The 13,122-nt window shown below is 46.4% G+C and overlaps 1 protein-coding gene across 1 annotated transcript in view; it reads right to left on the reverse strand.

The window, feature by feature from the left end:
* Positions 1-230: 230 nt before the first annotated feature.
* Positions 231-13,122, reverse strand: part of LOC122794835 (centromere-associated protein E-like) — a 196,574-nt gene continuing 183,682 nt past the window's right edge. Inside the window, exon 4 of the mRNA XM_044063441.1 lies at positions 231-759. Coding sequence (XP_043919376.1) covers positions 674-759 — 86 coding nt within the window. The 3' untranslated portion in view covers positions 231-673. The remainder of the gene's footprint in view (positions 760-13,122) is intronic.

Below are 13,122 nucleotides of genomic sequence, written 5' to 3' on the forward strand. Positions count from 1 at the left end.
CTAAGGATGCCAAAGAGAATGTACATTTTTGTGCATGCACATGTGCGCACAAAGAATATAGGGAGATATAAAAAAATACTGACGCAGGCATTTAGTTTCACTGGTACTATATAACATGCAGTTAAGTTATGTCAAAGCTCCCACAGAAATGTGATGAGACTAGGACTACAAAAAACACACCAACTTCCTTACCCTCTAAGGTAAGCCACACTGAAAAACACTAGTAAAGATTGCGTGTAAATCAGCAGACAAAAACACCTTGATGAGATCTTAGCTGAATTTCTATACATCTGCAGAGAGCTTAAGTGTCAAATCCATCTTGAAGATGACCACTACAAGTGACCCTGAGTTGGGGAAGGGTGCCACAGACAGGAATGGTGCAGGTTTACTTAGATGTCTTGCTTTTCAGACACAGCCTCAATCTGATGAGAAAGTTTAATTGAAAACTTATTTTGCAAACCCAGAGCAATTTCCATTAGTTTGTGAGGTGTACTTAAAGCCCCTGCTTGGGGAATGTGGGACCCTTACCTAGCAGGTAATATAAAAAAAAAGTTGCTGAATAGAACCCATTTGATTTAATTCATGTTTCAGTCATGATTCACTGACAGAAAAGCCTATAACAGGACACGTATACAGGAAATGATGAATTCTTGTGAAATCTTCTTGCAAATGATTATTGAGTCTTGCATTCATTATTTGCCTTGCCTTTTTCAAACCACTGCCCGATATCACCTTTTCTCTCATTTTCAGGACTTAAAGCTGAAAAAGAACCAAAAACATTAACATTTAGAGGATTCTCCGACAGGAAAACAGCAAAATGTGCTAAATTTGTACAGTAAAAATGACCTCGTATTAACTGTTTAGAAAGTTCCAGTTTGCATGATTCTGAAATATAGTACAACAAATATTTACTTATGTTGGCACCTACCATAACACCGCACCCACTGAGCACATCTCACTTAACAGACAGGCTACCTCTTCATGTCATCAGAACTGATTTTTAAAGCAGCATTCAAAGCAATCTCCATTGTGACAACTAGACTGCAGCTGATGTAGAATGAAGCTTCTCTCCCACTAAAGTAAACTTTGATCTGAATGGTATGATGCCAGCCATACACATAAAAGAACCATATTGCTCCATATCAATTCATATAGCCTTAAGGGACTAAGATGGAAGGAATGCATCATGATTTCATATTGTCAAATCAATACAGTCAATAGGTCCTTAAAGTCATAGAAAGTGCAGCTGTGTACACTTACCATAAATATAGATGTTTGAGTGTATTCACTGTTGCAGTCATAACCTGTAGTGTTATCCCTGCTGTGGTAGCCCTCGGCCGGCCCGAATACCAGAGTCAATGTTTTTCTGCGTCGGCTGCTGTCGCTTGTTGACTGATGTCAGGTCATCAGTGCAATAAAGAAGGCAGCTGACGCCATTACATCTGTTTTTCTTGCCCTAACCACTCAGGAAATATGGTAAGGGGGACCTGGTGGCAAAAAGCCACTGTAAGAAGCTTGTGTCTCTCTAAGAAAAGAGGATATAAGGGGGAAGGAGGGAAACCAGGACTGCAACAGTGAATACACTCGAACAACTACATCTACGGTAAGTGTACACAAAGTACAGTTTTGTACCTACCATAAATGTAGATGGCCGATAGACATGCAACTGCAGTCATAACATGTGGGTTGTCCTGCCTCAGGCAGCCCTCGGTCGGCCGGATTCCAAAGTCTGGGTCCGATGTTGGCTGATGTCGCATTTCTCTCCGACGTCAGAGCGGCTGGAGTACATAAGCATCAGCCGACGCCATCTTCTTCAGATTTTCTTGCCCCAGATGCCAGGTGCCCTCCAAGGAAGGCTATAATCAAATTGGAAGACAAAAACAGGATTCCAGAGAAATAAATGAGCAATAAAACAAATACACCATAACAGATATCCCCAGCTAAGAGAACAGGGATAGGAGAGGTTCCTAGGCATAGAGGGGTATGGAGGGTGGGAAAATCCGACTGCAGTTGCATGTCTATCGGACATCTACATTTATGGTAGGTACAAAACTGTACTATGTCCTTCAAGAATGCAACTGCAATCATAACATGTGGGTAGAATACCATAGCTTAGCTGGGGGAGGAGGTATGCTCTAGGAAAAAGATGGTGTGGCAATCAAACCCTGCAGGACTGCCGTAGCAAAGCCTGCTCTGGATCTGGAGTATAGAGGGAGATTGTAGTGTTTGGAAAATGTATGCACGGAGCTCCATGTAGCAGCTTCTAGAATGTCCTTAGTAGGCACCCCTCTTAAGAATGCTGTAGAGGTGGCTGTAGCTCTTGTGGAATGTGGTCTGACATTGGCTGGCACAGTCTTTCCATGAAAGGAATAACAAAATCTGATGCAATGTCCAATCCATTTTGAAATTGTCTGTTTTGAAATTGCTTTTCCTTGGACTGCAGGGGCGTAAGCTACAAAAAGTTGTTCAGACTTCCTACTGGCCTTGGTTCTGTCCAGGTAGTATTGAAGTTGTCTGTGAATGTCCAAGGTATGTAACAGTCTTTCCCCCTTATTCTCAGGATTAGGTTCATAGGTTCATACTAGGCTATCTGCCCGAGGGCATTTATAAGCCTAGCCCATTGTTTTGTGGCTTACGCCACCCCTTTAGTATGGGGAACTATACCCATTATTTTGCTGTGCCTCTGTCGAGCAGTGACACTGAGGTAATTCCTGGGGTATATCTGCGATCTCCCATCCATTGGTCAAGATTTCTCTTGAACAAGGCCAGCGAGGTGCTCTGCCTCACATGTACCGGGATTTTGTTCCACAGCATAGGGAGTCTTTGGGTGATGAATCTATCCCTCCAGCACGTCCTATTAATAGCCGTGTCGAGGTTTAAGTCTCCCGCCCTTGTGGCTCTGATGGATCTAGATTTTTTGAGGTGAAGCATATTCATCAAATCTGGGTTTGACATGGCCTTGTATGTTAGGCAAAGGTCACCTCTGAGCAAGCGGTAAGCGACTGAATAGAGCTGGAGTTCTTTCAGTCGGGAAGAAAGCAGGCAAATGAATAGCTTGATTCAAAGAAACCCTAGATACCACCTTTGGCATAAAAGTAGGGTTGGTCCTTAATGAAACCCTGTCTCTGTGAAAAATTATGAACGGTGGTATTGCCACTAGGGCCTGTAGTTCCAAAACCCTTCTTGCTGAGGTAATTGCCGACAGGAAAGCTGTCTTCCATGAGAGAAATTGCAAGTCAACTGAAGCTGCTGGCTCAAAAGGAGGTAGAGTCAGCTTTTCTAGAACAAAATTGAGGTCCCAGGCTGGCACTGGGGCCTTTCTTGGTGGCTTGATGTTCTTGATTCCCCTGAGGAATTGCCTTAGCAAAGGGTGTGAAAAGACAGGAGGATCAGTGTTATATCTAGCTGAAATAGCTGATGCATGTATCTTTATGGAAGAATATGAGAGGCCGTTCTTTAGCATATCCGCCAAATATTCCAAGATGAGTGGGATGTTCAACAATGATGCATCATGCCCCTTGCTGGTATTCCAATTGCTGAACCTCTTCCATTTTGCTAAGTAAACCTTTCTGGTGGATGGTCTTCGAGCCTCTGTTAGTATCCGCTGAACTTCCTTGGAGAGAGATAGGTCGAGGTTATTTATGGGATCTCCCAGGCTGTTAGCTGCAGTGTCTGAAGGTTTGGATGCACTGTTTTGAAGTTGTGTTGAGTCAAAAGTAGAGGCCATTGGGGAAGGGCCCACCTCCTGGTGTGACATATGCTCCTTAGCAGTGGGTACCAGTGTTGTCTTGGCCAGTCCGGAGCTATTATGATTCCCTTGGGTCTCTCTGCTTTGATCTTTAGTAGTACTGAGGTCATCAGTGGCAGAGGTGGGAATGCATAGATTGTTAGGCAGTTCCAGTTGAATGAGAGAGCATCTATTTTCCAAGCTTTTGGATGGTATGTCCTTGTGCAGAATTTTTGTAGATGATGGTTGAGGTGAGAGGCAAAAAGGTCTACTTCTGGCCTGCCCCATGTCGAAGTGAGTTGTGTGAAGATCTTCGGATGTAACCTCCACTCGTGTGGATCTGTGAAATTCCTGCTTAGGCTGTCCGCCAGCACATTGTCTTTGCCTGGAACAAACTGGGATTGTAACTGGATGTTTAGGCTCAGTGCTTTTTCCCAAAGATGCATTGTCAGTCTGCAAAGGGGGTAAGAGTGGGTGCCCCCTTGCTTGTTTATATACCACATCACAGTGGTGTTGTCTGTCCGTATCAGTAAATGGCCTTGTTGAAGTTGGTGTTGAAAGGCCTCGATGGCATGCATTACTGCCAGCATTTCCTTTTGATTTATATGCAGATGTGTTTCCTTTTGAGACCATTGTCCTTGTATACACCTGCCTTCCATGTGCGCCCCCCCATCCAAGGTCTGAGGCGTCTGTGGTCATGGTCTGTGTTATCTGTGTTTGCCTGGCTCACCGAGGCCCACCATAGGAATTCCTTTTGTAGGCATGGAATGAGTGGTATGGTTGTCTCCAAGTTGTTGCTGTGCTGAGACCAAATGCTTTTTAGGTACCATTGAAGCTTTCTCATGTGTAGTCTTGCTAATGGAACCAAGAGAATGCAGGATGCCATGTAACCCAGGGCCTGTAGGAATCTCCTTGCAGTCATCTGGGTGAGTTTTGCTAAACCTTTGAAGTAATGAGTTAACTTCTCTTGCTTGTCTTCTGTCAGGTAAGCCATTTGAGAGGCTGTGTCTAATTTGGCTCCTAAGAAGATTATTTGCTGGGATGGCTGCAGTCTTGACTTTTGAAAGTTGACTGTGTATCCCAGAGCTTGTAGTAATCGTATGACATAGTCCAAGTTTTTTGTCAACATCAATTTGTCGTCTGCTTGTATGAGGCAGTCGTCCAGGTACGGATAAATTTGTATCCCTTGGAGCCTGCAATGAGCAATTACTGAAGCCAGGCATTTTGTGAATACTCTGGGCGCAGTAGATAAGCCAAATGGCAATGCTGAGAATTGATAATGCTCTGGCCCTACAAGAAATCTGAGGTATCTTCTGCAGCTGTGTCTGATAGGGACATGCAGGTATGCCTCCTTGAGGTCCAGAGTAATCAGCCAAGACCCCTTGCCCAGCATGGGAAGGAGTTGCTGTACAGTCAGCATTTTGAACTTTGGTACTATGAGAAAGGTGTTTATTGCGGACAAATCCAGTATTGGTCTCCATTGAGATTCTTTTCTTGGAACAAGGAACAGTCTTGAGTAAAACCCCTGGCCTTGTTCTTATTGTGGAACTCTTTCTATTGCTTTCATTCGAGTCAGCAGAGTGATTTGCTTGATAGCCTCTGCCCTCTGGTTTTGTGGTAGGTTTGGCATGCCTTGTTTTCTTGGCAAGGTATGAAAATGGAACCTGTAGCCTCGGTCTATAATGTCCAAAATCCATTTGTCCTTTGTTAGTCTGTGCCAATTTTCTGCAAACAGAGATAATTTCCCGCCCAAGGGAGCTTCTATTTGTTCCCTGGTAGGCGGAAGTAGAGGAAAGTCATTGAGATTGTGGCTGTGGGGCAGGTGAAACCCCTGCTTCACTTCTTTGGTTTCCTGGCTGCCATTGTCGTCCCCTGTAAGGACCTCTGTATTGGCCTCTTCCTCGGCCACGTCTGTTTTTACCCCTTTGAAACTTTTCTGGATTAGGAAAGGACCAGTTTTTTGAAGGCCAGTTCCTACTGAATCTGGGGGGTTGAACCTGGAGGAAATCTTTCACCGTCTGAACTGATTTTGCTTTTTCCTCGATGGTCTTTAACACATCCTTAGCATTAGCACCAAAAAGCTTGTTCTTTTCCAAAGGTGCATCCAGAAGTTTTGCCTTTACATGATCTGGTAGAGGTTGATCTTTTAACCATGCATGTCTACGAATGACTGCCCCTGTCATAGCTGCCCTACATGAAGCTTCCAGTGCATCATATCCACACTGCAGGAAGTGATTGCTTACTTGCTGAGTGTTATGTACAGCTTCCTGCAGAGCCTTCCTGTCTAAAGGATCAGGAGTGGCCAATGTTTTTTGTAAATCTTCTAACAGGAAATCCTGATATTGTAACATATGAAAAAGGCAATTCAAAGCTCTCATAGATAAGGTAGTGGATGTGTAAACCTTTTTGCCCCATCTCTCTAATGACCTAGCTTCCCTGTTGGAGGGCAATGGATTTTTTGAGGTGGAAGCTGAAACTCCCTTAGGCCCCTGAGAAATAGTTTCCAAATCAGCAGTATGGGCCCTGAATAAATGGGAATGAGTTTCTGGGACCCTGTAATACCTGTCTGGCTTGGCTGGAGCAGGAGGAAGAGAGTCAGGGTAACACTAGAGTCAGAATATAAATCATCCAAAACATCAAGTACAGGAGGAATAGCTAAGGGCCTGTGCTGGGGCTTCTTAAGGAAAGTCCGAAGGCGTTTTCTGGAATCAGAATATTCCTGGCCTTGCCACTTGAAATGTTCCCTCATGGTATGCAGAACTTCCCCAAAAGAAATATCCTCAGGCGGGGAGGCCGAGGGGATGGAATCCTCTGCATCCGAGTCCTCATAGGTCTGGAAGAGCTCTTCCTGGTTATCAGAATGGACAGAGCCCTCAGAGTCTTCATCTGACGGAATAGGGTCAGAGGGTTCAACCCGGGGCCTTTTATCAGGAGGAGGCTGGGATCCTCTCTCAGGATGGGCCTGTGAACCTCTAATCATGGAAATTAAATCAGCAGCCATAGACATAATTTGTGTCTCTGGAGTAGGCTGAGGAAGGGTTTTAGTAGTAAGATGTTTTGTTTTGCTGGCTGCCTTAGCCCTGGTGTAGGCCTTAATAGACATGGCCATAGGAGGCCTGGCAGCTCCACGTGCAGGAGTGACCTTGTCCACAGCAATGGTCTCGGGCATTTCCTCGGTTTCGGTGTCCGGAGGAAAGTCAATAACTGGCGTCGGATTGATATCCGGAATCGGAGTCGTCAGTAATGTGGTGTCTTCGGTTCGGAGCGGTGGAGAGACCGTCTCTGAGGGAACCGGAGCACCCGCGATAGGTTTTGGCGCGGAGTCGGTGGCAGACGCGGGCCGAGGATGTCGGTCCCGGTCTTTTCATTTCTTGGGAGTTTGTGATGTCGGAAGATCTGACGGCATTGTGTAAGCAAATTTATCGCCGAAAAAATCTTCAGCGAACTCCGCCCGGCGCCTGAGTGCGCTTGTTGAAGCGAGCACAGGCTACAGAGGCCGAGACGTCGTGGTCTGGGCCAAGGCAAGGAAGACAGTAAGAGTGGAAATCCTTATCAGGTATTTGTTTACCACAAGAAAGACAATTGTTAACTTTTTCTGTAATTTCTGACATCGGCTGAGGCAAGAAAAGGTCCCCAACGGGGTACTTAGCTTTTTTGATGACTTCGGAATCGAAGAATACAGGAGCTGACCGACCGGCACTTGCGAACTGCTTCTGCTTCGGGCACCGCGCGGCAAGAAAGACTGAAGATGATGGTGTCGGCTGATGCTTATGTACTCCAGCCGCTCTGACGTCGGAGAGAAATGCGACATCAGCCGACGTCGGACCCAGACTTTGGAATCCGGCTGACCGAGGGCTGCCTGAGGCAGGACAACCCACACGTTATGACTGCAGTTGCATTCTTGAAGGACATCTGTACTATGTTCTTCGTGTTTCACTGTTGCAGTCATCACCTGTGGGAGGATTCCCAAAGCTGAGGAGAGGGGTGGTAGGATTAGTAAGAGACCTAGGCATGGCTCAGCATACCCTGCAGAACTTCATTGGCAAACCCTGCCCTAGCCTTAGAGAAAAGAGGTAGGTGGTAATGCTTTGTAAAGGTATGGGGAGAAATCCAGGTGTCAGCTTCCAAGATGTCCCTGGTGGGAACTTCTCTCAGGAATGCTGTGCAAGTGGAGGCTGCCCTAGTGGAATGGGTACGAATAGGCTTTGGGGCTGGTTTCCCATGAACTCTGTAGCAGAAATGGATGCAGTGTGGCATCCATTTGGAGATGGCTTGCTTGGAAATGGGCTTTCCCTCTGCCCCTGGGGCAAAGCTGACCAGCAGTTGGCCTGTTTTCCTGAAGGGTTTAGTACGGTCTAGGTAGTATCTGAGCTGTCTGTGCACGTCTAGTGAGTGCAGAATTCCTTTCCCCTTGTTTTGATGGTTAGGGAAGAAAGTGGGTAGATCTATGGCCTGGTTGAGAGTCACATTAGACACCACCTTGGGCATAAAGAAGGGGTTACGTCCTTAGGGAGACCATGTCTGCATGGAAAATGATGAAGGGTGCAATGGCCATCAATGCCTGAAGTTCTGAAACCCTTCTGGCTGAGGTGATAGCTAGCAGGAAAGTAGTTTTCCAGGAGAGGCATTTCAGTTTTGCTGAGGCAGCAGGTTCGAAGGGTGGTAAGGTTAGTTTTTCCAAAGCATAATTCAGATCCCAGGCTGGCGTGGGTGGCCATCTGGGAGGTCTGATATTCGAAGTCCCTTTGAGGAACTTTTTAATTCAAGGATGTGAGAACATGGGCAGATCTGTACTGAAATGAGCTGAAATTGCTGAGGCGTGGATTTTAATAGAAGAGAAGGAGAGGCCACTATTTAGTAATAGCGCTAGATAGTCCAGGGTAAGAGGGATGGAAGATTGTGAGGAACTGTCCCCTATGGACTGGTTCCAGGAACAGAATCTTTTCCATTTTTCTGTGTAAGATTTTCTGGTGTTGGGCCTTCTGGCCTCTGTGATAATGTCTACCACCTGTTTGCTTAACAGGGGCCCCTTGTTTGCTTTTTGAGCAGAAGCCATGCTGACAGTTTGAGAGTCTGCAAGTCCGGGTGCAGCATCTCCACCCCCCCCCCCCCGAATGTGTCAACAGGTCTAAGATGAGGGGACACTGCCTGGAGGCTGTGATGTCAGGCTGCACCAGTAAAGGGGTACCAATGCTGCCTGGGCCAATCTGGAGCAATGAGGACGGCCTTTGGCCTCTCCTCCCTTATCTTGATCAGTACCTTGGGAATAAGAGGTAGAGAGAGGAGGGAATGTGTACACAAAGAGGGAGTTCCAGGGGAAGATCAAGGCATCCACCTTCCACGCTAGGCAGTGATACTCCCTGGTACAGAGTTTTTCCAACTGGTGGTTGAGGTGCGAAGCAGAGAGACCCCACTTCTGGAGTTGCCCACTCCAGAGTGACTTGCAAAAAGATTTTTCTGTGGAGCTGCCATTTGTGGGTGTCCAGTAAGTTTCTGCTTAAGTGGTCCGCCAGGGGGTTGTTGATCCCTGGTAGGTATTGGGCTATTAGGTGCAATCCCATGGAGGAGGCTGTCAGCCAAAGGTTCATGGCTAGCCTGCACAGAGGGTAAGATTGGGTCCCTCCCAGTTTGTTGATTTACCACATTACAGTGGTGTTTGTCTGTTCTGATGAGGAGAACCCCTGGCCTGAGATGGGGTTTGAAGGATATCAGAGCCTTTTTGTACTGCATCATTTACTTCTGGTTGATGTGTAAGGGAAGGTGCTGGGCATCCCAACGGCCTTGGGTTCACCTGCCTGCTAGGTGCGTGCCCCAAGTAATGTCTGAGGCGTCGGTGGTGGTCTGCCCAGAAGGGAGGAAGATGAAGGGAATACCCTTGTTCTTCGCACAGGACCCTGCCCACCAGAGAAACTCGGCCCTTATACAGGGGATCAGAGGGAGAGAGATCTCTAGAGGCTGAGAGTGCTGACACCAAAGTTTCTTTAGATACCATTGAAGTTTCCTCATGTGAAGCCTGGCCAGAGGAATTAGAAAGATGCAAGATGCCATGTACCCCAAGGCTTGCAGGAACTTCCTCTCTGTGAGGTGATTCTGGAAGCCGGCTGAAGTAGAGCGGCAGGAAGCTCTGCTTTTCTGGGGACAGAAAGGCCATTTGGGATGCTGTGTCCAGCACTGCTCCCAGGAAAATGATCCTCCTGGAGGGTGTCTGCTTTAATTTCTTTTCGTTGATGGTGAACCCTAAGGAAGTCGGGAGGGTTTTGACAAAGAGGAGGTCCTGGAGCAGCTTTTCTTTGCACTCTGCCTGAATGAGACAGTCGTCCAGATAAGGGTAAATCTGAATATTTCTCTGTCTGCAAAATGCTATAGCCAGGGATAAACATTTGGTGAATACCCTGGGAGCAGTATATAAGCCAAAGGGTATTGCAGAGAACTGAAAGGGTTGTGAGCCTGCCCTGTAGCACAGGAATTTCCTGCAGGATTCCCTTATGGGGATGTGGAGGTAGTCATCCTTTAGGTCTAGGGTCACTAACCAGGCATTTTTTTGTGTCAGCATAGGCAGCAGCTGCTGCAAAGTTAGCATTTTGAATTTGGGGACCACCAGGGAGGTGTTCAAAATGGAGAGATCCAGGATAGGGTGCCAAGTGCCCTCTTTTCTGGGATAGTCTGGAATAAAAGCCTTTGCCTGTTTGATCTGCAGGAACAGGTTCTACTGCCTGGGATATGAGGGTTTGGTCTTGTTTCAATGCCTCTGCCCACTGATTTGGAGGTATGTCTGGGTACCCTCTTGGAATTGGGAGTTCGTTGAAGGAGAATTTGTATCCCTGAAAAATGATCTTTAAGACCCATTTATCTTTTGTTACAGAAAGCTAATTTTCTTTGCAGAGGGAGAGCCTTCCTCTTAGCTTTTGGTGAGTGAAAGAAGGGCAGAAGGGGGAGAGGGAGTCATTGAGAGTTTTTGCCAAAGAAGGATGGCTTAGAACTCCCTGCCTTTGGGGTGGAAGTGGTCTACTGTTTGGTTCTCTGCTGTCCCTGGGATACAGGCCTGGGTGGTCTGTCCCTGCAGGGCTTACCTTGTCCCTGTCTACTAGGTGCAGGAAAGGACTGGTGGCTTAGAGGGGAAATTCCTGCTGAACCTGGGAGGTTGAACATGAAAGAAAACTTCTATTTGCATAGATTTTGCTTTGTCTTCCATCGTTTTAAGCACCTCTTTTGCTTTTACTCCAAACAAGTGGTCCTTATCCAAGGGTGCATCAATTAATTTAGACTTGACATGATCAGGGAGAGGTTGTTCCTTCAACCATGCATGTCTCCTAATGACAGATGCTGACACTGCTGCCCTGCTTGAGGCTTCTAGTGTGTCATAATCACAGTACAAAAAGTAGAGTGCAGTAAATCTAACTCTTTTGAATTGGCACAGTCAGGAAAGGTAGAAATCTTTTGTTTTAATAGTTCCAAAGTGTGTTGTTGATATTTTAACATATGGAACTGACAGTTGCGCGCTCTGATAGATAAGGATGCAGAGGTGTATACTTTTTTACCCCATCTGTCCAGAGCTCTGGATTCCTTGTCAGAAGGAATAGGATTCTTTGCAGAACTAGCTTTAGCTCCTTTTGGTCCCTGTGTAATGACCTCTGGGTCTGCAGCAGGATTTCTGTACAGGTATTTGTGAGAATTTGGTACTCTGTAATACACGTCAGGTTTAGTGGGAGCAGGTGGGAGGGCATCAGGGGCTAAGCTGGATTCATGGAAATCATCATCCACCACTTCTAAAATAGGGGGGGATGGTCAGGGGTCTGTGCTGGGGCAGGTCTAGAAACTTAGTCTTTTCTTAGAAGTCCTGAAATTCCCAGTGGAAATGTTCCCTAAGGGGGTGAAGGGCTTCCCCAAAGGAAAGGTCTTCTGGTGGGGAGGCAGAGTAATGGATTCCTCTGCATCTGAGTCTTCATAAGCAGTAAGAGGCTGTTGTTCATCTTCAAAAACTGAATAATCAGATTCCTCAGAATCCTGCTCCGTCTTCCTTTTAGAAGACGTGGCCTGACTACCCCTAATAAGTGAGATAAGATCCTCCGCCATCTTAAGCATTTGCGTTTGGGGTGGTGGAGCAGGAGTAAGATGGAGACTAGAGGTAGATTTTCTAGGAGTGCTCTGGCTTCTATGCCTAAGAGTATCCATCGGTCTGAGAGAAACAGTAGTCTGATGAGAGGACGTCTTTTTTGTCTAGAATCAGTAGTGCGGGAGGCCTCCTTGGAAGCCGGTGCCTGCGTTGTGGCTCCGGATCCAATAGAGGCAGAGACAATCAAAGGCTCAGAAGATGAAGAAGAAGATTTCTGCGGCATACCGGACTCCAAAAGGGTCTCGATAGAGGCCTGCATATATATCATGTTGGGCATCAGGGGCTGCGAAAGCGCCTCACTGAATTCTGGAGAACTGACTACATGCTTACAGGTAGCGTCGTCGGAAGGCTTAGTCTGGTGTGGTCTGCCTCTAGCTTTATCTCTACATTTTTTCAGAATGTCTACAGATTGCTGGTTGATGGACACCACTTCGGAATGCAAAGACGAAGACAAAAATACCTGTCTACAATAAGAGCTCTACGACAAATGGTTCTCGCATTAAGGAGGGCACAGAACCGTCAGTGGGGAACATCGTGGTCTGGGCATAAACAAGTGACGCAGTATGAATGGAAGTCCCGATGTGGGATCTGCTTTCCACAGACGAGACAATTGTCAACTTTTACGGGCATCAGTTAGTGCAAGAAAAAAGGATCCCCAAAGGGGTACTTACCTTTAGACGTTTTTAGCTGAAATTCGAGCTCTGGTAGCGACCAACTGGCACACTTGTGAACTGCTTCTGCTACGAGCTTCACGGCAAGAAAGACTGATGTAATGGCATCGGCTGCCTTGCTTTATAGCACAGATGACCTGATGCCAGTCAACAAGCGACAGCAGCCGATGCAGAAAAACACTGACTCTGGTATTCGAGCCGGCCAGGGGCTACCACAGCAGGGATAACCCCACAGGTGATGACTGCATCAGTGAAACATGAACATCAACCCTGCCAGCAGACTTTGCTATTCCAGTAAGGCATCATGAAGTCTTCTATAGAACCATCTCCCTCCCCACTTCTTTTACAATAGCATGTAGACAGGAAGCAGGTTACTAAACCAAAGTTGACCAAGAACTGTAAGAAAGGTTATTTGGTTCAAACAATAATTCTCATATTCAGGAATATCTCAGCCAACAGGTCCTTGTTTTTTTGAACAGCCTACTACCAGTGGAACATTGTCCTGGAATAAGTCGTCACTAAATGAATGATAGTTTCCCCATTCATTCCTACCATCAGTTTCTTTCTGCAGATAAAACCATGGTATATCAATGAACAAAGAACCAAAAAAG

This window comes from Protopterus annectens, chromosome 2.part1, assembly GCF_019279795.1.
Source record: "Protopterus annectens isolate FY-2018-M chromosome 2.part1, PAN1.0, whole genome shotgun sequence".
In the NCBI taxonomy this organism is placed as follows: Eukaryota; Metazoa; Chordata; order Ceratodontiformes; family Protopteridae; genus Protopterus; species Protopterus annectens.